The sequence below is a fragment of the Rhinolophus sinicus genome, chromosome 2 (genome assembly GCF_057876585.1).
Source record: "Rhinolophus sinicus isolate RSI-liver-muscle chromosome 2, RSI-T2T, whole genome shotgun sequence".
NCBI classification, from domain to species: Eukaryota; Metazoa; Chordata; class Mammalia; order Chiroptera; family Rhinolophidae; genus Rhinolophus; species Rhinolophus sinicus.
Genome location: NC_142502.1, coordinates 8422590 through 8448912, shown reverse-complemented (window position 1 = coordinate 8448912; position 26323 = coordinate 8422590). Strand labels below are relative to the sequence as shown.

Genomic DNA, 26323 nt, shown 5'->3' with positions numbered 1-26323 from the left:
GACTGACTGCGAATTTCCTAAATAGATACAGGGCTCTTCAGGCTCTCGCTTCTTCAGTGAGCTGCAGTAGTTTTGAATTGATCTATTTCTAGGAATTGGTCGATTTCGTATCAGTTGTTGGGTATGGGCTTAGAATTGTTCGTAGTATTGGGCTTAGAATTGTTCATAGTATTGGGCTTAGAATTGTTCATAGTATTGGGCTTAGAATTGTTCGTAGTATTGGGCTTAGAATTGTTCATAGTATTGGGCTTAGAATTGTTCATAGTATTGGGCTTAGAATTGTTCGTAGTATTGGGCTTAGAATTGTTCGTAGTATTGGGCTTAGAATTGTTTGTAGTATTCCTGTGTACTTTCAAAGTCTATGGTGATAATCACTCCTTCAGTCCTCATTTTGATAATTGGTGTCTCTTTTATTTTCTTGATTTTTCTCCCTTGTTTTTCTCTTACCTATTGCATTCTTTTCTGCTCCTACTTCTCTCCATCTGCTTGCTTTGGATTTAATTTGCTCCTTTTCTAGTTTTTTTTAACATGGAAACGTATTGTTTTGAGATTTTTGTCTTCTATCACAATCATTAAATGTTACAGACTTTCCTCTAAGTACTGATTTATCTATCTCTCATAAATTTTGATATGTTGCATTTTCATGTTCAGTTAAAAATACTTTCTCATTTCCCTTGTAAGTTTTTTGACCTATGGATTATTTAGAAATAGGTTAATTTTTAAATATTTGGGCATTTTCCACATTTTTTATTTGATACCTAATTTTATTCTGAGAGTAAGCATACCTTCTGTGATTTTTAATCCCTTTAAATGTATTGAGAATTTTTGTAGGGCCTAGCATATGGTCTATCCTGGAGAGTGTTCCGTGAGTACTTCAAAAAAATATGAATTCAACAGCAATTTGGTGGAATACTCTATTTATATTGTCAGTTAAGCTGAGTTGGCTGAAACTGTTGTTCATGATTCTGTAACCTTGCCAGTTTTCTTTCTATAATTTTCCATAGTTATTGTTAGACTGTTTCTCCTTTCAGTTCTGTCACTTTCTGCTTCATGTATTTTGAGGCTTTCTTGTTAAGTCCCCATTAAGTTTGTAATTGATGTATCTTCCTGAGGTGGTGACATGTTCCCCTTGGTTTCTAGTAAGGTTTCCTTTGTTAAAGTCTATTGCGTCTGATAGTCCCATCGCCACTTCAGCTCTCCTGGGCACTGTTAGCGTCGTGTGCCTTTCCCCACCCTTTTACTTTCAATCTGTTCGTGTCTTTGAATCTAAGTTACATGTCTTGTTGGTAACATAGTTGGATCTTTCTTTATAGAGTCTGGCAATCTACATTTTGATTGGAGTTTTTAGATGAGTTTTGTTTAATATGATTATTAACCCAGTTAGATTTACATGTGCCATTTTGCTGTTTGTTTTCTATTTGTTCCTCTGTTCTTCCTTTTGAGTTAAATATTTTCTAATGTGCCATTTTAATTCTTCTCATTTTTAATAACTAAATTTTTTAAGTTATTGTTTTACTAGTTGCCTATCTGTATAATCTTTTATATTAATACACATATTTTTGGTGTTCTTTATTTCTTCCTGTGGATTTGGGTAATTTCCTCTTAGCCTGAGGTAATAGCCTGAAGGATTCTTTAATCTTTCTTGTAATGCAGGTCTGCTATCAGGGAATTCTCTCTCCTACTTTGTTTACCTGGGCATGTCTTTATGTTGCCTTTATTTTCAAAAGATAGGTTTACTGGTTATGGAATTCATGTCTGATAGTTTTTCTTTCAGCATGTTGACTATGTCCTTCCATTGCCTCTGACCTCCACTGTGTCAGATGGCAAATCGTTCTGTCCTGTCGGTCACACTCATGCACACGTGCACGCACACCCCACCACGCATGATGAATCGTCTTCACTTGCTTTCAGGATTTTCTTTTTGTTTTTGACTTCCAGCAGTTTGATTCTGCTATATCTTGATGTGGTCTTGGTGTGGATATCTTTTTATTATTATTATTAATTTTTTTTATTGGGGAGCGGTGTGTTTCTCCAGGGCCCATCAGCTCCAAGTCGTTGTCCTTCAATCTAGTTGTGGAGGGCGCAGCTCAGCTCCAAGTCCAGTCGCTGTTTTCAATCTTTAGTTGCAGGGGGCGCAGCCCACCATCCCATGTGGGAATTGAACCGGCAACCTTATGGCTGAGAGCTTGTGCTCTAACCAACTCAGCCATCCGGTCGCCCCCAATATCTTTATATTTATCCTACTTGGAGTTTGTTGAGCTTCTTGGAAGTGTAGATTAAAATTTTGCATTGAGTTTGGGAAATGCCCAACTTCTTTCTTTAAACGTTTTTTCTCTTCTCCTTTGGGATTTCCCATGTATGTTGGTGTGCTTGATGTTTTCTGAGGCTCAGTTCATTTTTCTTTAGTTTTGTTCCTCTCTATTGTTCAGATTAGATAACTTCTGTTGATTTATCTTCAGATTCAGTCAGTCATTCTTCTGTCTTCTTGAATCTACTGTTAAACCCCTACAGTGAATTTTTAATTTCAGTTACTGTATTTTCAAGGTTTTTATTTGATTTTTTTAAATAATTTCACTCTTAAGAATCTCCATTTGTTGATTCCTTGTCATGTTTTTCTTTAATTTTTTAAATATGACTTCCCTTAGTCCTTTGAACATATTTATAGAAACTGCTTTTTCTGCCGTTTTGTTTTTCTCATCTAAATTCAACATCTGGGGACACTTAGAGGAAACTTTTCTTGACACTTTTTCTCAGTATGGGTTATACCTTGTTGTTTCTGTACAGTCTCTTAATTTTTTGTTGAAAACTGGACGTTTTACAGGATATATTTTAGCAATTCTGGGTTCTGAATTTTGTCTCTGAAGGTTTTTATTGTTTCTGCTTTATGGTTTTTGTTTTTTTGTTTGGTAAGTAACTTGCCTGGGCTAAGTCTCAGAAATTTGTCTCTCCTGCAGCTCAATTATTTTTATGTTTTTCTTTTTAAGTTTGGCTTCCTAGGGTTCAACTGCAACTGTGTAGAGTAGTGGCAAGCCTACCTCAAGCCGTTGAAGCTTCAGTCCTTGCCATTGGGTCTGTGTTTGTGTAGGGGAGCACATTCAAAGTTCATGTCATTTTCAAGTTAGCCCTGGCTTTTAATTTCTTGAGGGCCCTTTTGTGTCTCCTTTACACGATGCAGCCTCAGAGTTGGCCAGAGTGTGTCTGCCTTGGACCCCATCTAATCACCACTGTTTCTGCACTCAGCCTCGGCCTGGAATATCTTGCTCAACCATTAACCTCGGCCGGTAGAGCCGTTAGCCCTCCCTGTTCCCAGCCTCTGGATTGTCACTGCCACCACCCCTGAGCATGGGCGTCTCCCACTGCGCCAGGTCAAGTGAGCATCCTCCTTCACCAGGGAAGCTACGGCTGCCAGTCTTCACAGCCAGCTCCTCCCTGGCAGAACCTCCATGTCACCCAAGAAGGGGATGAGGTGGCCGGGGCAGCCCCGGCCAGAACGCCACAGATTTCCATTGTTCGTGCCTGAAGTTCAGCAGTTTCACAAACAGAAACACTTCTCAGATGGCCCTTTGCCTTTGGTTGGTTTCCAGAGCACTGATTTTTTTGATTGTCTGGGTTTATATTTATTTTGGGAGGAACTGGGTTAACTGATAACCTCACTCACCTGTGGCTGGAATCTCCATTTCCAGAAGGCTTTTAACTCAGAGATTTCCTTTGGTCGGCTTATACAAATTCTCCGTGTTCACTTGATGATTGGTATGTCAGGCTTGTTAAGCTGATTTTCTACTTTTAAAATAGAAATATGACTTACTAAGCTCTGTTTTAGGACAGTCATGAGTTCTGAGATAGCAGCTTTCATTATTGCACTCCTGGAAATTTTGCCTTTTCTATTTTAGTTTAAGTAATTTAAAAAACAAAACAGAGGGGGAAAGCTACAATCCTGAGTTACTTTCCATAAATACTAAATTTTCATTTGCATATCTGAGATTATATTGCATTTGGACACATTTTTATAAATACAGAAATTTTATGTGCTTTGTAAGAATTACTTTTAAAATTCCACTTTGTCACCCTTTTCTTCTTGCCTATAGAACTTAATATGGACATGCAGGACGTAGCATAATGGTAGTTTCAAAGAAAGAGAAAGTTCTTCATACTGAAATAAAATTTACTTTTAAATTTGTTAAGTACTTTGGGGATCCTTGAAGTAAATAGCACTTCAAGGCTGTGATTATTCTTATTACAATTAAAAGGTTTATTAATTTGTGTAGTTGGAATTTCATTCTTACAAACTAAAAAAATCTGTTTTATCTTTCCTATGGGTCTTTCAGCATCCACTGTGTTGCTTGTTTTTAGGTTAGTAAAACATTACCATGACTGACCTTTTACTAAATAACTTTATACTAAGTAGCCAGTAGCTATGTAAACAGCTTTCCAATTGCAGTGACAGTAACTCATTTTAGACCCAGATGTACAGCGCTCTCGGTGTGTGTCTTGCAGGTCGCTTTGAAGAAGAATTTATCAAAATGCGCATGGAGAGACTTCAGGCGTGGATGACCAGGATGTGTCGTCATCCAGTAATTTCAGAAAGTGAGGTTTTCCAGCAATTTCTAAATTTCCGGGATGAAAAGGTAGGATATTTTATTTTGAGAATCTTAAGAGTCTGTTGAGAATTGTCACATGCACACAGTTTTATGTCTGAAAGGAGTTAAAACTATGTTGGCTAGGTGGTTATTTCTCATTTCCTCCAAAGACAATGAGAGAATAGACATCTAAATCCCAGCCCTAGGAAATTAGTTGTAAAATGTGAAAGAACTGCTTGCCAGGATGGCTTCCCATAAACGGGGAATGTAGTGGACAGGGGATGAAAGATGTGATAGAGTGAGAACATTTTTCCTAGATGCTTTTAAACATGGGATAGATACCAAACTATTGTGTGTCCCCGAAAATAAGACCTAGCTGGACCATCAGCTCTAATGCGTCTTTTGGAGCAAAAATTAATATAATATAATGTAATATAATACCGGGTCTTATATTAATTTTTGCTCCAAAAGACGCATTAGAGTTGATGGGCTGGCTAGGTCTTATTTTTGGGAAAACACAGTATGCAGGATATTATCAGCGTGAAGTAAGGTAATTGAGTGATTTTTTTATGATCACATTTTGACCTTACAAAGTGATAGCATTTTGAAAGGAAAAGTAGATTAGGAATTGAACCATCCTTCTTAAAACCGAGTTGTTTTTCCAGACTCTATAATAGTTGTTAGTCCAAAGTAAATGCTGCTCTGCCCGTCCCCGTGGCCAATCATTCTGCCAATGGTCATCTGTCCTTTTTTGATAACCAAGAAAAAATTGGCTGCTTGATATCTCGTTATTGTCGGCTTTGAAAACTATTTTCTCTCATGAAGCTTTTACTGTACTTATTGTGTCTTCTTATTCTCTAAAGATGTTTTCTCCATAGTTTTTCTTACAACAATTATTACATGTCTTAGAAAACAATCTAAAGGATAAAAGCATAAGTGAGCTCAGATGCCAGTAGCAGGTACGAAACAAATTATGATCCTAGGGAAAAAAATCATGAAATGATTTTCATGTTAAATGAAATAATAGAATACCGTATACTTTGTTAGAACTTCCAGACAGAGATTTACTTGCTAAACTTCTTTGTACTACTTTTTCTTATTTAAAGTGACCACATTTACAATAACAAGCCTAAATTTAGGGCTTTGTGTTTACAGACATATGCATACACTTAAACGTTGTGTAAATATTTGGGCCTTATTTTCAGTTATTGCTTATTTCTAGAATTCACAGTCTCATTTGAATGTGTTGTACGTAGCCAGGTCAGGAATTAGAAAGCATTGAGGTGCTTTAGCATTTCTTTGTGAATTTGTGTATGTCATCGGTCTAGCCTTGCAGGCTGCTCTGGAAACCTCTGGTTTTTTCTGTTGAGATGTGATATTTAGTCACAGTATGTCAAGTAGTTATATTAGGTTCTTTGAGTTACTTTGTAGTTACAAAAACTGCATGGTGCCCCCATCCAGTTTGTAGCCCTTCTGGTGACTCGCAGGACTTTTAACAAGGGCTTATTTGATTGATTTGGCAAGGATTTGGTTTAGAAAATACTTCTAAAGGTTGTTTTATGCAGAATATTATTAATAATAATAATAAATGTAGACATTGGTTTTTGGGTGTGTGTGTGGGTTTTTTTTAATGGCACCTTTAAAGATTAATCAACTTACCATAAAAGTGATATACGAGGAATAAATGAGTCAAGCCGCTTGAGTTCTAGTCTTGGCTCTGCTTCTAACAACCTCTGTGATTTTGGCCAAGACATTTACACTCTTGAGACACAATTTCCTCACTGGCTAAATTGACAGTGTAAAACTAGATAATCACTAAAAACTATGACATTGGCATATGAATAGTAGCTCATATAGATGGATGGACACAGAAAATCCCAAAGAATCTACAGAAAATTATTAGAAATAAGAGGTTAATAAGGTAGGTGGATATGAGACATTGCACATTTATATATTGGCAATAAGCAGAGAATGAAAGTCTAAAAACATCTTTTCAATAGCACAAAAAATATCAAATATCTAGGAATAAATATAAGAAAATGTACAAAAGATCTACATAAAAAACTATGAAACATTGAGGGAAATAAAATAAGACCTAAATAAATTTTCTAATACTATGTTTCATGGATTGAAGAACAGTAAAGATGTCATATGTAGAAAATCAAAGCACTCAGAATAGCCAAGATACTCTTGAAAAAGACTGAAGTGGGAAGAGGACTTGACTGGATTTCAAGACTCATGAAACTAAAGAATTTCAGTAGCAAGGTGGTGGCATATAGACAAACAGACCAGCAGAACAAAATGGACACTTGACAAAGATGGGGCTGAGTGCACTGGGGCAAGGACAGTCTTTTCAATAAATGGTGCTGGGTCAGTTGAATGGTACCATTGGGGAAAAATCAAATTTGGTCACTACCTCACAGCAATCTACTATTGATTTTGTTAAGGTTGATACTGGCATGGTGGTTAGGTTTTTAGTATATGGCCTTAACTGTTAAAGGTGCTATATAATGCAGTATGTACAGGTGAAATTATATTATGTCTGAGATTTCCATTTAAATAATTTTTAAAAAAGGTAGAATGGAGGAGAGTAGATGAAACAAGATTGGCAAAATTTTGATAATTATTGAGGCTGAGTCTGTAGGGGGTTATTGCACTTTTCTCTCTAGTTTTGTATGTTTGGAAGTTTCTGTTGTACAAAGTTTTAAAAAATTATTTCCAAAGAGTTCTCAGGTCTAAATGTGAAAGGCAATACAGAAAAGCTTCTAGAAGGTAACAGGAGAATATCTTCATTCCTCTCGAATTTCTGAAATAAGACACAAAAACAACTAACTATAGACACTGATAAATTAAACTACATTAAAATTAAGAATTTGTGTTTATCAGAAGAAGCCATTAAAAGTGAAAAATAAGCTAAAGGTATAAACATACATAACCAACCAAGTGCTGATTTTAGAATATGTGAAAATCCATACTAATAGATAAGATAACCCAGTAGAAAAATTGGAGATTTGGTAATATACTTCACAAAAGAAAGTATCTGAATCATCAACAAATGTATAGAAAAGTACTTAATCTCATTTGTAATCAAAGAAGTGCAAATTAAAACCACAGTGAATACACTGCTGACTCAGAACAGCTAAAATTAGAAAGGCTGACCATACCCAGTGTCTTCTACGTGAGACGCGGAGTTGCTGGGCTTCACACTGCTGGTGGGTGTGAAAATGGGTGAGACCAGTTTGGAAAACAGTTTGTCATTATCTACTAAAGTAAGCAATTTTCCACCCCGACAAATGCATGCACATATATGTACCAGAAGACATGTACATAGTAGTTTTGTGCAAACTTGGCAGGGGCCGGGGTAGCTGCCAGTTGTAGAATGGGTAAATAAATGGGGGCATATTCTACAGCAACGAAATGAATGAACTACAGCTGTAACGACCACGTGACTGTAGCTCCAGGTAGAGGTGCAGCAAAAAGAACCAGGCACGAAAGATGCAAAATACTAGCAAAACGGTAGTGCCGAGATCCATGTTTTTGTGATAAAACTCTAAAAGTAAGGAAATGACAGCCATGAAAGAGGGGGTGATAGGTAGGAAGAGGTGGTGATTGGGAAGGGCATCTCCCTCTTGGCCTTGGTGGTTGGTATTCACACAGGAATGGACTTTGTGAGAGTTCCTTGCCTGGGTGTTTTTGCTTTGGGCACTTATCTATGTGTATGTGTATATATGATATATGAGGTCGGACAATTAAGTTCGTGAACTCATCCTAGAAAAAGTGCTACATACCTCATTGCTCAATATCACTATGGTCACCTTCCAAGTACTCCCCTTGGGAAGCTATGCACCCATGCCAGAGCCTAGTCCACCCTTCAAAGCAATTTTGGAACTCTTTTCCTGGAATGGCCATCAGGGCTGTCATCATATTACCCTTGATGTCCTGAATGTCATCAAAATGTCTTTGTTTCAATATTTCCTTGATCTTTGGGTAAATAAAAAAGTCATTGGGGTCAGATCAGGTGAGTAGGGAGGGTGTTCCAATATAATTATTTGTTTACTGGCTGAAAACTCCATCACAGACAGTGCCGTGTGAGCTGGTTCATTGTCTTGATGCAAGAGCCATGAATTGTTGGCGAAATGTTCAGGTCGTTTTCATGAATTGGTGAAATGTTCAGGTCATTTTTGTCTAACATTTCACGCAGCCTTTTCAGCGCTTCCAAACTTGGTTAACTGTTTGTCCAGTTGGTACAAATTCCTAATGAATAATCCCTCTGATAAATCCAAAAAGGATAGCAATATCATTGCAACCAGTTTGCGAACTTAATTGTCAGACCTCGTATATATCATGTAATAGTATGTTTTTTAAAAATAGCTCATAATATTGGTTTCTGTCTTGAATTTTAGAAAAGCTTTAACCTTTTTTAGAAAACAACCTAAAAATTTGAGGCACCTTGTCGAAGTTCAGGGTGGGTGTGTGACTCGCTGTGTTTATATGGGTAGCTCTTAGGAAAGTGGCTGAATCACTGCACTGGAAGAACGTGCTGTGCAGGGCACTGTTCACGTCTGAGGTGACACTTGAGATGGAAGGCGTTTGGGCCCTGGGTGCACAGGGAGATGGCATGGGACCTGCTTCCTGAAAAGTAGAAAGATAAAGATGACCAGTGAGCCGATTCTGGTAGGGGATTTTCAAAGGCCAGTGTGACTCCGCTCTCCACTTTAACTTATGATGTTCCTATTACAGGAATGGAAAACTGGGAAGCGGAAGGCTGAGAAAGACGAGCTGGTGGGAGTTATGATATTTTCCACCATGGAACCAGAGGCACCTGACTTGGACTTAATAGAAGTGTAAGAGATACCACCAGACTTTCCTTCTCACCTGTGTCTGCCTCCTTTGCTTAGAGGTCATGGCCAGTACGACCACAAGTGGAATTCAGACTGTCAGGCTAGAGTGTGTGAAATGAGTGCGGTTTGCAGTCAGGTGACAAGAAAAGCATCATTTGTGCCTGAAAGCACTTTCTAACCATAACATCAGATTAAAGTCTGCTTCTTTTTTACCTTATGTCAGTGATTTCATAGTTGACACAGTGGTTGGTAGTTATTTTCAGTAAAATATGATGAAAAAAGTGTCACAGAGCCAACTAACACCCACGTAATGTGCAACAAAGCAGAAACCTCTCTATACACTGCCTTGAAGGAAGCAGTCTCTGACCTGCTTTTTCTGGGTGGTTTTAATCTGTTTTTAATCATGTAGTCTTTTTATTCATGTAGGGTTGGTTGAAAATCTGGAGTAGTTCCTTTTCTATATAAAGACTAATAAAATATCTTGGGGTTTATTTTTATTTTAAGAAGGTTTTTTCTTGTAAAATCATTGCTTATGTGTTATCAAAAATATAGACAAGAAAAAAAACACCTTGCAATCTGCCAACTACCCAGAGAGAAAAATCAGTGGTAACATATTGGCCTAGGTCTGTAGTCTTCCAAACCCTCCTCTGCACATACATATCTAAAGAAAAAAATGTTTGCAATAAAAATGACCTCACACTATGCATTCTCTTTTATAAAAAATCTTTTTTTTTTTTTTTTTTTTTTTTTTTTAAATTTAAGAGTATATTGTGATTTTTCCAGGTTGGTAAATACTGTTTGCATCCTTAAAGGACTGATACGTTCAGTATTCCCGTACATGGTTGTGCATCCAGCTTATTTTCTGTGATTCAGTGTTGGAATGAACAAACAACTACCATTAACAACCTGTATTATTGTTTGATATATTCGACAGTACCGCCAGTGATCGAATTTCACTAATAAGATATTCAAGAAATGAGGATTTTATTTACTTTAGGGTAATTTTATTGAAAATTCACAAGAAATTGAGCTGGAAAGGAGGCAGGGTAAAATATAAATGACACATTTTTAAATAGTCCTTTAAAAACGTGAATCAAGCCTGTTTTTAGGACCAATGTAGTTAAAGGGCAGTTGTCCTAAGCAAGCCCACAAGTACCTGGGAGAGTTCGGTGGGACTGTCCAACCACATGGGATTTCCCCGCTTCCACCTGCCCCTGGGCTTTGGTGGCTGAGCCCAGGCCGTGCCTTCTTGTGTTTCTGCCCCGCAGAGAACAGAAGTGCGATGCCGTTGGTAGATTCACCAAAGCCATGGATGACGGCGTGAAGGAGCTGCTGACCGTGGGCCAGGAGCACTGGAAGCGCTGCACAGGACGTGAGTGTGCCTCCTGCGTCCGCGGCGGGGTTCACAGGGGCGGTGCAGGCTCCCGTTTACGGCCTGTGTCCCACTAGGGAACCGCGCCGCCTGAGACAGAAATGCACTGAGTGACCTCAAGTCATGATCTTCCCTTCTCAACCCGAGTTAAACAAGACAGTTGGCCTGAACAAAGCCACTTCAAGAACTCTCATAAAAAAACACCATGTTTGCTTAAATATTTCCAGTTATTTAGGGTTTTGTAATCTATGGGAAAGTAATCTTTTCTGCATGTTTAGAGTGCTTGTGGTTATTTTTAATCTCACGATTTTACTTTTTAATCTTTATCCATTGATAAGATGTTGTATATTTGACCAAGGCCCTAATTTTTAGGAAAAACCAGTGTAATTGATAGTAGAAAACTCAGGATGACTCAGACTAGGAGCGCTGCCAGCCACGGCTTCCTGCCTGCTGTTTCCGTGTCCTCGACTGCTGGTCCCCGTCCCTTCCCTTTGTAGACTGCCATTCTGCTGAACCGCGTTTCCTGTGTTCGCCAGGGCCATGCAGCTCTGGTGTCACATAGCCCACGACAGGGACATTGGGGCATCCAGCTGCGGCGTCCTGCGCAGCATCTGCCCTGTTTCTCTCTAAGGCTCAGACAGTTCCAGAGGCCTGACCACCGCGGCACGGCCTTCACAGGGATCCCGCACCTGGAGGACCGGGAGGTTCTGTCCCTTGTCCATCCATGCTGCCCTCACTGCCGCACAGCCTTCTGGGGCCCAGAGAGAAACAGCTCTCAGTATGGCTGGTCCATGTTAACCTCGGGAGGAAGAGGAACTGCTAGTCTGTTTCTAGAACCTGCAAGAATACTGGCTGTCTGCAGTTATTTTTTAAAAATAAAAACGGCTTCTTTGCATTATAAAAGTAATACATAGCACTTTTAAATTATTTCAGTATTTTGATGCTCAGTATAGGAAGGTGATTACGTTATGTGTTTCTGTCAAGGTTTTTTTAAAGGTGGTATTTTTCCTCTAAATAATGGAAAAGAATCAGAATTTGAAGTCAAAAAACAATTTTAATGAACAAGAAACTGAATGTGGAGTGACTTGTGGATAAATTATTAAAATAGCAGAGCAAAGTTAATAGCAGTTCTGGGATCTGTTAGTCCTGACCTGAAATCTAAGCCCTACATCAGGAGTTGGAAAGCTCTGGCCTAGAGGCCAAATCTGTCTTGCCTGTTTTTGTAAATAAAGTGCTATCGGAACACAGCCATACGCGTTATCTGCATATTGTCTGTGGCTACTTTCATGATACAGTGGCAGAGTTGAATAGTTTCTACAGAAACTTGTGGCCCCACCAAGCCTAAAATATTTATTGTCTAGCCTTTTGCAGGAAAAAAAGGTCCTGCATGCCTCACATTGAATGGCCCTCTATTTTCATATTTTATATCAATGAAACACTTGATACTATCTGTTCATACCTGAGGGGTAGGCACTGGAAGTATAAACAAGTAGAGCAGATACTGGAAGTAGTAACAGTTGCTCCTTTTCCACAGCAAAGGAATACGATGCCACATATCCTTAATACAGAACTAAGCTTGAGAAAATAATGTATGCAAATACAGCACTAGGAAACAAGATTTGTTTCAATTTGGTCACAAGGAATAATTCGTGAACAAAAAGGAGAGTGACATTTCTCTAAAATATAAATGAAGTCATTTCATTTTTAAAATAATTAATTTTAGCTGTAAACTCTTATGAGGCCATAGTAACAAATCAGTTAAATCTGTATGTTCTTTGAAAGCTGTTTCCTATTTTTTAGAAATATTTTAAATGAATGCAAATTTTGAACTTTTTTAAGGATATTACAAAAATCTGGGGTTATGATCTTTTTAAATAATTAAATCCCTTAATATCTAACATCCGATCAACTCCATGTTGTGTGTAACCCATAAAGCCAAATTTATTACAGAAATATTGGTTTAAGGCTGGCTCCTTTTTTGGGGGGAGGAGGGGTTGAACACTTTATTTAGGATTTGAGTCAGGCATATCTTCCTACATCTTTACTCTCACAAAAGAGTTTTTAAAAAATCCACATCTGTAAAGTGAGAAATCCAGCACACGCTGTGTGGTGCAGCAAATGGCACATATCTTTGACCCCGAGTATAGAGGCAAAAACTGAGTTACAAAACAGTAAATGGTTTACTAAAATCAAGCTAGTACAGTTTGAATTTGTGTGTCCTGATTACTGCAGTTTATGGACCATACTTCAAATTCTCTGGCCTAGACATTTGAATTCTTTTTATTCATTTATTTAAAATTTATTTATGTATTTATTTATAAATTTTATTGGGGAATATTAGGGAACAGTGAGTTTTTCCAGGGCCCATCAGCTCCAAGTCATTGTCCTTCAATTTAGTTGTGAGGGCACAGCTCAGCTCCAAGTCCAGTCACCATTTTCAATCTTAGTTGCAGGGGGCGCAGCCCACCATCCCATGCGGGAATAGAACCAGCAACCTTGTTAAGAGCACTCGCTCTAACCGACTGAGCCATCCAGCCGCCCCTCCGGAAGCTTAGCAGCAGCTCATTGTCTTCAATCTAGTTGTGGAGGGTGCAGCTCACTGGCACATGTGGGTCTCAAACTGGCAACCCTGTTATTTAGAGCTCGCACTCTAACCAACTGAGCCATCTGGCCGCCCCGAATTATTATTATTTTTCAATACTACACTAATTCTTCACGTGCAAAGCAAATAATTTCTTTTGGAAGACAAAGATGTGTTTAAAGGGACTGTAGACAGATGCAAAGAAAACAGCCTAAGATACAGAGACTCTTCTCTAGGAAGTTCTCCAAAGTGATCCTGGGATCCTAGAATTTTAGCATGAGAAGGAACCTTAGAGATCAGTTAATCTTCTTACACAGATCCTACAATCCCTCCTCCCTGGCCCTATGAAGTCCCACTACCTTTTTTTTCTTCCACACCTTGTTGCTTTCGGTTTTGTTGTTTTGTAAATAACCATTCATACATACATAACATAGTGGGAAAAGCAGTGGATTTGGAATCACAAGTGCCAAAGCCATTATTTATTGGCCATGTGAGCCTGGGCAAGCCAGTTTACTTCCATGACCCTTATTTTCCTAACCCGTGAGTTGGAAATCGTGTGTCTGCTTCTGGGTGGGGGGCCATTGTGGTACCAAGTGGGGTGGTCTGTGTGAAAGCACTGTAAACTAGAAATCGCCTTCTAAATGACCTTCCAGTCTACTTTGATTTCGCTCGGTAAGAATTGGGGCAGTGGTGACAGTTGTTAAAATAGCATCCACTATTAATTGAACCACCTGTTAATTACAAATTGAAACAAATCATTAATTTTAAAAAATCAATCATTTTATTAAAGAATACAAACTGTTTTGAATCACTTCAAATTTTTTTTATTATAAAAGTAATCACTCTTAGAAAATAGTTGAATCCCATTTCAGTTTACTCAGAGGACTAGTTGACAGTTTTTTATTTCTCCTCTTTCAGCGTTACCCAAGGAATATCAGAAGATAGGAAAGGCCTTGCAGAGTTTAGCAGCAGTGTTCAGTTCTAGTGGTTATCAAGGTACGTCTTTATTTATTCCTTGAGCTGTTACTGTCTGATTCGGACTAGCTGCCCTCTTTCAGGCTCTTGCAGACAAACAAGAACTCTGCAGGTACTGGCATTGACACTCAAATTGGCGAGGCTGCTCCGCTCAGGACTTCTGCAACTTCACCTTCTGACTTTTGAGAAAAGTGAAGACTTGTTATTTGTATTTTTGTGCTGGCTTCTTTGCTCTTTTTTGCATAGCTCTTGTGTCTTAATAAAACTGGTGGCTGTAATATGTAGCACTCTACCCTTGCTTTCATGTCTTGGCCAAACCGAAGTCAATCCTAGTACAAGGCCAGCTCTCATCAAGGTCATTTGGAGGAAAAAATTTGACTAACAAACTCATGTTGCCTTAAGTCTTTCCATAACTTACAGTTGTTTTCAGTTTATCCCACATTGCATATCTTACCTGAGGTATTTCAAGTTCATTGTGTATTTATATCGACAACACTTGAGAGAACAAGTTAGCTGTTTTCCTTTATATTTTGGTTTATGTTTCCTTAATTTGGCATATGGAGCAGGTGGGAAGTAAAAGTGTTTGTCAGGTGAGTGGCACCTATTAAATTTGAGTACATCCTGTCACTTACAGAAGTGACAGAATTGGTACTTTCACCAGGGTGTTTATTGATCCTGATACCGAGGGAATGCAAGCCTTTGGATGTCAATATTTTGAGGATTTTCAAGAATAAGAAATTAGTCTCACCGAAATTTAGGATTTAGGGCTCCCACATACGAATTCAAGTCCCCAGTGAATACTTTCTCCCATTTCAAGGAAAGTGAAGGTCAGCAGCATTAAGCACAATGTCTTATCACGTCTCCATTGGCACAGACATGCTGGTATGTTGGGGCAGTGCTGCCATCTGGCAATAATGCGCGTTTCAGTTCCTAAGGGTGCTCAGCTGTGTTAACTGTAACTCTCCATGCTCCCTTTCAGTACGTATACTAACATCAGAACAACACAGAGACTATTAGCATGGCCCCTGCACAAGTTCATGAAGCATTTTATATTCTTGTGGATTATCATGGAAATACAATCGATGAAAGTTTTTAACTGGTTATCTATGGGAGAAGAAAGGAACAGATACGGGAGCTAGACTCCTGATCATATTTTTTTGCAGATTTGACTTTGGAACCACGTAAATGTTCTACATGATTATTAGAATACAAATTTAAGTTAAAATATTTTTTTAAAAAGTCCTAAGAAGCAAAAGCAAAATAAAACAAATTACTTGTACATAAAGATGGAGGTATAACCTCCAAATTACTTCAAATCACCTTAAAACATTATATTTTGAATGTACATACATCCCTACTAACAGATGGCTTATGGTATAGAAGACTGCAAAAAGGTTTAGTTGTTTTCAGTAATCATATGGTTAGCAATATAATATTGGTATTGTTATTCTAAACTTCCGAAACCGTTTTACATGTTGTAGGGTAAAGCAAATATGTAATTATGTTACTGTTGTTAACACTAAAATTTTTAAAGAGATTAAAAAAATCAAAAGTTTAAAAATATATATGAAAAACCATGTCGTCCTACATTTGAATTGGAAATAGTAATATGAGTTCATCATGTGTTTTCCTCTTTTAAAAATACTACAATTTGCTGTGCTGTGTTCACTGAAAAGGCCTCTGTCCAGTAGGAAGAAACAGCCCAGCATCACACAGGGTAATCTCTGAACACCATGTCCCACCACAGTGAGCCGGGGCTCCTGTTTAGCACAGTGGCTCTGATGAGCCCGTTTGGAGAGCCTTCCACTGACTGGCCAGTGAGGAAAGGATTTGAGCATTAGTGCAGATAATTCCTGTGGAAGGAAGCATATCAAATACGTTTAAATCCATGTTTAATGCAACGATACTTCAAAAACTGTTCATCTCGTTTACCTTTGGGGCGTGGTAGGGGGTCAGCTCATTCTAAAAACTGGAAAGAGGAAAAAATCAAGCATTTGACATGCTTTTCCTATTCCTATACCTCAAGGTAACCAAGAAGTTAAAGGAAAGTTTCTCTTTATAGAAGTATTTCAGCTAATAAAGAAGGAGTGATAGAGGTGGGGTAACACCATTTTGCAAACCTATACTAAAGTAAAAATCTAAATGATCGTCACCTGTGGCTTCTAACGTCACACAAAATAGAAACAACCAGAAATTTTGTCACCTGAATCTGATCAAGCGTCTAGATCTAACAACTAGTGTAAAGAACATACAGGGAACAGAGGACTATGTTATCACAACAGAGACAGTCAGCAAAACCCAGACTGGGTACCAGCGTAATGACCTGGTTTCTTCAACACACCCCGAAAAGAAATTTGCAAGGGAAAAAAAAAAAAAAGAAAGAAACGAGGAAAAGGAATCTCTAGGTTTAAACACATCAGCTTTATTCCATGTAGACCTTTCTCCATCCTGATTCAAGCAGCTGGCGTGAGGTGCCAGGAAGCTGTACACTGATCATTTAATTTATAACAGGGACAGTTGTCTTAATTGTGATATGGTATTGTCCTATTTTTAAAAGAGCCCTTCTAAGTAAAATTTGTGGATGAAATGTTACGTGGCCAGTGAGGGGAAGGTGGGAGTGGATGGTATAGGTGAAAAATACTGTCCATGAGCTGTTAGTTGGGAAGTTATGTGACACATAGATGGGGATTCATTATACTATTTCTCTAGTTTTGAAAAGTTTGAAATTCTCTATAATAAATTTTTTTAATAAAATGAATGAAAAGTCAATATAACTTATAACCACTGATAATAACTGTAATGGCTTCCAGGTGAAACCGATCTCAATGATGCAATAACAGAAGCAGGAAAGACTTATGAAGAAATTGCCAGTCTCGTGGCAGAACAGGTATTAATATAACTCCACAATTCATATTAAGACTTTATAGCATCTAATCTACATTAATTTAAAACTTACTTTAAGTCAAACTTTCCAAGTGGATATATCCTCTTCTATTCCTATGTATCTTTGTCAATGGTCTTTGGTAATAGTGTTTCTTAGGTCAAGCTAAAGTGACGGATAAAGTTGTCCTCAAGAAACCTAAATGAATGCCTTATAGTGTCCCGGGCTCAGATCCGTTCTTAGCCATCAGGAGTCAGAATGTACAGGAAGGAGCGCTTGGGACTCTCAAGTCCCTGTTGGGACTCTCAGCCTCTCTTGAGCCCGGGTTTCCTCACCTGGAAAACGGTGATGGTGGAGCTGACCCCGAAATGAGCTCAGGATCCAACAGCTAGTGAAGAGAAAGCAGCTGCTGTGGTCGGTCCCAGCCTGGGGCAGGCCTTTGTCACAGCAGATGGCGTTCAGTGGTGTCTCGAGTAGCCCGATCTCAATTCTGTTTACAGATAACAGAAAGAAGTTCCTTTAAGGGGAATGATCATCTAAATTGTTTCAGATCCCTAAATTTGAAAAAACGGGCATTTTTTCAGATGACTTTTAAAAATATGTTTATGCACATGCCCATGTGCACATACACTCGTGTGGTCATTAACTACTCTCCTGGTACTTGTAAAACGATTACTTTTTAGAACTGTGCTTAATACAGCTATTAAAAATGATAATTCAGAAACATGAAAAATGTTCAAGTTGCCACTTAGAATGATTACCAGACTTTTAATAATATTTTTATATGCTCTGCTAAAATTTAGGCATTATACTATAACATCTTATTTTCTTGTATGTGAATATACAATCTTAACTAGTACTTTTTTCTTCATGGTGTTGTATTTTGGGCCACATCAAAATAGCTAATTTTACCAACCAACTTAAAAATTACCTGATGATGTATGATTTTCTTTACAAGCTGTGGTTGAGAGTATAGTAGTCTTGGAGATTATTTTCTTGTAGGAAAACTAAGTTGAATGCATATTTTGGCTAATGTAGTCCTCATGTGTCACAGTTTTCTTTTCCTTAATTGTCTGAATTCCTCAGTCAGTAACAACCCCCCTGTGTCTTGTTCTAGCCAAAGAAAGATCTCCATTTCCTGATGGAATGTAATCATGAATATAAAGGTTTCCTTGGCTGCTTCCCAGATATTATTGGCGCTCACAAGGTAACTTGATTGTAGAAGTTGACAGAAGACAGCACGGGTGAATCAGGACCTACATGCACGCCCACCTGACGGGCCCCACATTGCAGCACACTCCTGAGTCAGAAGCTTTCTGGAACCCGCCGGAGGTGCTTGGAGTGTTTAAATAGCAAGGTCCCGTCACATGTTCGGGTATATGAGTAGATTTTAGTCTCTTTCATTATATAAAAAGACTATTTTGAAGGAACTGAAAATGTGAAAAGTATTCCTTTATGCATGTAGTTAGGGCAGGTATGCAACAAAATAATCATGGTGTTTGAAATTCAAGACAATAAATGAATAAGCTTTCCCTTATCGGTGAGACCCCTGGGCTGCTTGAGCAAGTCCTCAAGACCCTTCCCTGTCAAGAGAGAATAAGATATTCTGTCCCTGAGCCTAACGATGTGTTTCTTCATTAAAATTAAAATGGTCAGTGTTGATTTAATATTTACCTGTATTGATAAATGGAAACTATAATTCCCATCAAAAAGACATTTTTTAACTAAATAAAAATTGGTTTAGGGTGTACTCACATTTGGATTCTTGTTGATTTTTTCTCTCTGTTTCAAACTTGGTGTATTGCCTCAGAATTATGGGTATTTTATCAGCTGTAGTACTCTAGGATATCGCAATGTTCTTGGACTTACACACAAACTCTCTCCAAAGGTCTGGGCAGTGATCCTAACAATCTCACATGTGTCCACTTTAGCATTTGGCGTTGTCATTGAAATATCGTGAAGAGGTGGCATAGGTAAATAAAAGGCTTTGTACAACTTCATAGCTTAATATAAAACTCAGAACATTTTCTTTAGCCATTCATCCATTGATGGACACTTAGGTTGTTTCCATATCTTGGCTGTTGTAAATAATGCCGCAATGGATATAGGAGTGCACTCTCTCTTTAAGATAGTGATTTTGTTTCCTTCAAATATATACCCAGAAGTGGAATTGCTGAGAGAGTAGATCTTAAAGATTCTCATCATAAGAAAAAATTTGTAACTATGTGAAGGTGATGGATGTTAACTAGACTTATTGTGGAGATCACTTCGCAGTAGATACATATATCAAATCATGGTGCACACCTTAAGTTAATACAATGTTATATGTCATTAGAGTTCAATAAAACTGGAAAAAAATGAAATTAAAATCTCAGTAAAAGAAAACCTCAGAATGGTTAGCTGGTTGTAGGAAGTTGTTCGGAGTTAAGAATTCTAGACATGAAGTCTCATTTATGCATGAGTGGAATGGGTTTCTTTCCAGACAGCGCTAAGTATGGACACTGTGATGATACTGGAGCGGGAAACACTTGGCCGCTTTTACAGCTACTTCCGTCTAAGTATTAATTTAAAATTGATTCGGCATTTCTTACAGAAATCACAGTAAAGCTCAAGCTTTCTGATCTGCCCGCCTACTAAGTGCCAGCCTGTAAAACCCTCCGCTTTAGTACAGAGAGACGGGGAGTCCTGTGCGTACCCTGTGCAGGGGCCAGAGAGGCCCTCACCCAATGACTAAGCCCACTGATGCCTGTTTTCCTGTTGTGAGCTGCTGGTATCTGGCAGTGGCTTATAAATGTTATAGAAATAGAGTGCCCTGTGGCTTTCTATTTTGTTGTAGCATAAAGAGTGTATTTTAGCTTAATTACATTTTTCAAGATAGTAACTTTTTTGCTTCCAAGTGCCTTAAAGGAAGTTACATTTAGATACTTTCCCTATGTTCTTATTTTGTGGGGACATTTTCCTGTCTAATAGCAAGTCAAGCATAAAAGATGTTGCGTTATTATATTGTAAACTGATAACTAATCCATTAGGTTTATTTTACTGATACCATTTCATTTTTATATTTCGCAGGGAGCAATAGAAAAAGTGAAAGAAAGTGATAAACTGGTTGCAACTAGTAAAATCACCCCACAGGACAAACAGAACATGGTGAAACGCGTCGGCACAATGTCTTATGCGTTACAAGGTAAGACAGAGGCTTATGTGTAGCTGGTAGGGATTGTTTTCCCCACAGAAGTTGCTGTTCTTCTTGCTGGAGAGAAATTCAAATGTGAACAACGGTTAGATAAATAAGAGCTGATTTAAAATGTCCTCATAAGCCTCTTGTATGCAGGAGCCCAGTGTTAGTGAAAATCTGTAATATTTATTTTCTCATTCTCAAACATTTACCTGACAGCTTGATTAAACTTGAACATTTTTATTATTTCTTAGAGACAGTGAAGATGCCTTTCAAACTTTTCATATCAGCACCTATCATGATGTTCCAGGTTCCCAAGTTTAGCATTTAGCAGTTTGTAACCTCCATGCCCCAGGACCACAGAAAACAAAGGGCGTTTGAAGGTAGCATTAGGTATAGTTTAACTGTTAGTAAAAAGAAGATATTAATTTTTACATATTTGATTGTTTTCTGGCACGTAGGAGCAGTGAATGGATTTTTCCTGTTTTGGTAGACGATTAGAATATTCATGGGCAGAGGAGAAAGGGGAAGGATGTTCTAGTACGAACAAAAGCACACAGAATCATCGTACAGGATTATGTCATTGGCCTTTGGAATAAAATGTACTTGCAGGTTATTGGGGAATAAATGTTGGTGATTGTGGGGGACCTTGAAAGCCAGGCAGAAGAGTGTAGACTTGATGGGGGAATTGAGAAGCCATTAAAAGGTTTTAATGAGAAAAAAGTTTAAGGCTTGCTAGTTGCATGGACTGATTGGAGGGGCAGACATGAGTCAGCGCAGCCAGAAGAGCACGGCTTCGGCCGCCTGAGACTCTAAGACCCGAAGAAGGTGTGGTGCTGGGGGGAAGAGAATGATGCATGTCTGCAGGCTTTTCCAGGAACGACCTTCAGGACTAGGGCATTCATGGGAAAAAGAGAATGTGTGGAAAGAAAAGATTTCCAGAACTAAGGCAACTAGGGCAGAAACAGGGAGCCCTGATTACAGATATGGGTTTTGAAGTTTTTGAAATAGGGAATTTCGTACTGAACTTGTGTTTGAGGTTATCCAAATAGGTAAATGAGAAGCTTTGCACAACTTCAGATAACTTAATATAAAACAGTTAGCTTTTGGTAGCAATTGATGCCAGCAGTTGGCTTTCTAGGCCTGGAGTATGAGGGGAAAGGCAGGTGAGAGGTGATAAGAAGAAGGAGGTGAGAAAGAGGCCTCTCCGGGGTGTGAGGAGGTGAGGGCGGTCCTGACGGACACATTTCCATGAGGGATTGGTTTGCTGAATGGATAACACTCAGCACAGATGAAGAACGGGCGTCAGCTCCTCTGGCCTGGACCGAGGAGGCCTCTGATGGCCTGGTACTCAGGCAGCAAACCCATTACTAAGGCGGCCGTCCTGCCGTGGCTGCTCATCCGCCCCGCTTTTCAAAGGCGCCTCGAGAAGCCGCCCGAGACACTTGCTGTGCAAGAAAGTACAGGCCGGGCCCGCCAGGTGTCCCTCTAGGTCCACCATAAACAGACGAACTAGTCATCTGTAGGGAATACGACCGACTCGGTTTCCCGCTCAGTCTGTCAGAACAGGCGTCCACATCAGGGCGATTTCCTGTATTGGGTTTCATGGTATTTGAGATGCAGATCAACAGAAATCACCTACCGGAACGTGTTGTTTGCCATGAACTGTTCGAGTTGTTTTTCTAGCCTCTTTATCAAATCATTTGTCAAGAATTGGTCCTGCCCCGGAGCCAATCAGACCAAGTTCTGTTGGCGATAAGTCGTAGCCAAGCCCAGAAAGCAGGTGCTGTCGTTTGCAGTCAGGTGGGGAGTGACTGACGTCTTGCTTTCGGTTGTAGCTGAGATGAATCACTTTCACAGTAACCGGATCTATGACTACAACAGTGTCATCCGCCTGTACCTGGAGCAGCAGGTGCAGTTCTACGAAACGGTAAGGTGGCTTCCTCCCCGCGAGGTGCGCGCACGTGGGGCAGGAACAGGCTCACATAGGCGGACCATGGAAATTTGGTCCGTTTGCATTTCTTAATCCTACATATTAAACCAAAAGAGGCTAAATACCGAGCAGAGTTTATTTTAATCTTTTAATGACACCCGTCTTTTCCTTTTTGAATGACACTCGATTAAAAAAGGCTTTCTTTTGAAGAAGGAGGGGTACGGATGCTAGTTGAGAGGCCGCGAGAAGTCCTCACTGTGTGGTTGCTTCCCCTCCCCCTCAGCCTCTCTGTGCTCAGGGAACACTGCTGAATGAGATGAGGTCACCCTGCCACCCCTGCAGGCTGAGCTGGGCAAGGAGCCTGGCACCGCACAGGACACTACAGGCGGCCTTTGTTTGTGAATAAGGTTTCACAGTGTACCAGAGCAACTGCAGAAAGAAAATGAAAGAGTGAAACCTTAAATATTGTCATTCAGAAAACAGGAATGAAAATGTAAACTTTTGTACCTCTGCACAGTAATTTCATTGTGCACCAGAGTGTACAGAAAACGGACCTGGCACAGCTCTGGAGACAGGTTCTGTCACTTTAGAATGGACCGTGTGTCAGCTGCCATGTTTCTTACTGAGTTCTCCGCTGTTCCCTCGGCATCGTCTCATGTATATTCAGGGTGATACAGGCAAGCCCCAGACTCATGTCCATGCATGTGTCATCTCTGGACGGGACACGCCGGGAGGGTCCGTCTCCGAGCAGCTTCTGGAAAGGGAGCTGTGACTTGTGTGCTTATGCGTGTTGTCAGTGGCGTGTTGGAAGCAGTTGGTTTTGGAGACCAATCCACAGAAGGAAGCCTGGGCAGCCATGCTGTCCCTCACAGGCGGTTCCTGTGCTCTCTGCTGCACACTTTTTATTCACTGGTGCCATTGCGTGGTTGCCTTTCACGTGTGTTAGAACAGCAGATACATGTGTTCTGTGGGAGAAAGTGACTGGAGGGCAAGTCTTGAAATTCTGATAATGTTGATTTGTTAAATAATTCTCAAGCCCAAGTGAGATTTAATTATTAATGACATTGTAATTCAAAATAGGAAGCTACCAGGGGTGCCAAAAGAATTATACCCATTTTAAGAGATGTGACCTATGCTCAAGCAGCAGTTCGCCGTAATCAGAAGCGTCTGGACACTGATGGGAACCACTTGGAGCCCCTCTTGTAATTGCAGAAGTCAAACGACTTGTATTCTTCTTTTGTTATCGATATAAATTGAGTATTGACAATTTTAATACAGTTTTCCTTTCGTAAAATGTGTATACATTTTTTTGGCACCCTCTGTATGTATGTAGTCACTATCTTTGTTAGACCTAACGTAAGTTTTATGAGGAAGTAACCCTTAAATTGTTAAAATTTGCGTATTTTTTCATGGAGCAAACAGGTATTGTATCCTCACTTACTCCAAATGCCTAGGGTGCAAGGATGACTAAGGCATCTGTGTCCTCAGGGAGACGTAGGCACGTCATCATACCTGCAGTGGGGCTTTCTGAGGAAAGTGCGTACTGCCTGCCCGCTGTAGTGCAGCGGGCGTGACAGGAAGGGTCTCAGGAGCCCATGGGGGTCCGAGAAGGCGGGAATCCAGCAATCACGAAGACCGACCCTCCTGCTTCACTGCAGGAAAAAGCGGACAGTCTGGAAATGCTGCTCCACAGAGAAGCTGGGGCTGTGCCGTGGGAAGGTGCAGGGACTTGCTGCGCGCTGGGGCACTGCCGTGGGCACCGCCATGGGGGTTTCAGCAGGCCTTGGCCTGGAAGCTGGCCTGGTGCCGGAAGAGACTCACTGCATAGACCCACGTATTGAGCTTGTTACAATGTTTAACTCATAAGAAATGGAAATAATAGAACACTATGAAGTCCTAATGGGAGTGTAATCTCAGACTTTTTTTTGTTTTCTTCACCAGATTGCAGAAAAGCTGAGGCAGGCCCTCGGCCGCTTCCCGGCTATGTAGAACAGAACGGAACATGAAGAAAACTCCGAAGTGCTTCTTTCTGACTTGGGGCAATGCAATTTAATTTTTTTCCCCCATCCTCCAAAAAAAATAAAAAGGAAAGAAAGGATGAAAACCAAAAAGGAAAAGAGTTGCAAAAAACTGTTTGCTTTACCAGCCCAAATGCATCAGTGATGTAGTCTTTTTATCGTTTCTACATCCATTATTTAAACCAATGGAAATTATCTCTATTTTGGGGATCTACTTGAAATGATCAGAATTTTGAGTGGAAAATTAGACGTTTGTCCCACTGATGTTTTATATAAAATTGTAATTTATAAGTCATCCACAGTTTTCCAATTCTTACCCAATGTCAAGTAATTACTAATTGCTTTCTTAAAAATATGAAATACGCCAGAATAAAAACATATATATGTTTGTATATTTTTATAATTTTCAATCCTTTGGGATTCCTGTCTATTTCGGGAAATCTACATGCCTTTCACTGACGTATTTATGACTCAAGTGCTTACTTTTTCAGGAGAGGAAGCCAAGAGGGGCTCCTGGGGCTGCCGGCACCCTCCTTTGCCTGTCGGTGGGCTTCACTGTCCCTCAGAGGACACGCTTGGCATACCTGGTGAGCAGGTGCCCAGGCCCCCACCTGGGAGCGTTCTGGTGGGGTCTTCTGTGAGGAGTGCGTTCTCTCCTCGCACTTCCTTCCTAAGCATGGCAAGCTTGATGCCAAAACCAATGAGGGTGAGGACGTTTTTCAGAAGCTCTTACTGTGCTCACCACTGCGCTCAGGAAGGACAGACTCGCCCCTGCAGAGCTTCTCATCTGTTTTCAGTCCGCAGCTGCCCAGGCAGACGTAATGAGAACTGCCAGGGAGAGAGCGATTTGCCTCTTGATTTGGGTTGTAGACGAGTCGGCCAGTTGGTATTGTCTGAAAGGGGGAAAAACAGTTTCATAAACCCCTCCCATCCCCACCAAAGGGAAAAGCTTAGGGACTGACCAGGGTGGCCGTCGAAATAACATGCAGTAACCCCAGAGATGTCATGTTTAAGAAAAACTACAGTGATGTTCTTCCTGACTAACCGAAACTTCAGGCAGAACTTTCCAGGTCACGAGTACTAAAGTTAATGGCATAACGCACAGCAGAATCTGTAGACCATCGGCTTTAAATCAGAACACTCAGACAGTCTCTTACTCCTGCAGACGTGTATTTCCGTCTCCCACAGTTGCCTTACTAATTATTATCTTCACTGCTTTCATTTATCTGACCTGATAATTCTGTTACAGAAAATGGAAAGTTTGGGCCAGCACAAATAAAGTGAAACCAAAAAATAAGTAGAAGAGGAAATCAGATGAACATGAATATAAGAACTTGTTGTTCTTTAATATCACGGGTTTTTGTTAATGTTTTATAAGGAATTTTCCCTACTTGATTTTTCTTTTATAGAATCTCATAGAACAGTGTTTATGATACAGCCATTTAATATATGTACAAATTGTAAAGAATATGTATAAATGTTTTACACAAATGTAAGAGCATGTAGAAGCCAACATATAAATTGTTTAAAAAAACTGTACAGTAAATTCTCAAAGCACTTTTTAAAAACACTTTTTGGTGTTTGTGTGATTTTTCTTCTTCTTCTTCTTTTTCTTCTTTTTTTTGATAATTGCTTCTTGTTGCCAGCTGCTGAAAATAATCCCTGTGGTGCCATAGGCGCAGGCAGGGAGACAAGATAGTGCAGTCAGAGTGGGGACCATGGGCATTGCGGCCACGTCTCCCTGTGACCGCTCAGCCTCGGGCCAGGTCACATGTGTGCCACTTCCCTCTGGTGGTGGAGTGAGCGCTGCTGTGCCCGCCCACCTGCATGGCCCGATGCATCAGGTGACACCCAGTTCACGGTGGGCGCTCAGGTCGCACGGTCATGGCGTGGCCCACGGTTAAGTGTTCTCTCTCCACTGAGGCCCAGGAGCAGGCCAAGAGCTGTTCCTCACAGGGAGGGTGGTTCTC

The 26323-nt window shown here is 39.9% G+C and overlaps 1 protein-coding gene and 1 pseudogene across 1 annotated transcript in view; both read left to right on the top strand.

Annotated features, from left to right (window-relative positions):
• SNX9 (sorting nexin 9) overlaps positions 1-25923 on the top strand; it is an 89952-nt gene extending 64029 nt beyond the window's left edge. Inside the window, exons 10-18 of the mRNA XM_019749328.3 lie at positions 4495-4625; positions 9318-9421; positions 10687-10790; positions 14290-14367; positions 17157-17233; positions 18345-18434; positions 20297-20411; positions 22241-22332; positions 24277-25923. Coding sequence (XP_019604887.2) covers positions 4495-4625; positions 9318-9421; positions 10687-10790; positions 14290-14367; positions 17157-17233; positions 18345-18434; positions 20297-20411; positions 22241-22332; positions 24277-24324 — 839 coding nt within the window. The 3' untranslated portion in view covers positions 24325-25923. The remainder of the gene's footprint in view (positions 1-4494; positions 4626-9317; positions 9422-10686; positions 10791-14289; positions 14368-17156; positions 17234-18344; positions 18435-20296; positions 20412-22240; positions 22333-24276) is intronic.
• Positions 15312-15403, top strand: LOC141571956 (U6 spliceosomal RNA; annotated as a pseudogene).
• Positions 25924-26323: the final 400 nt, after the last annotated feature.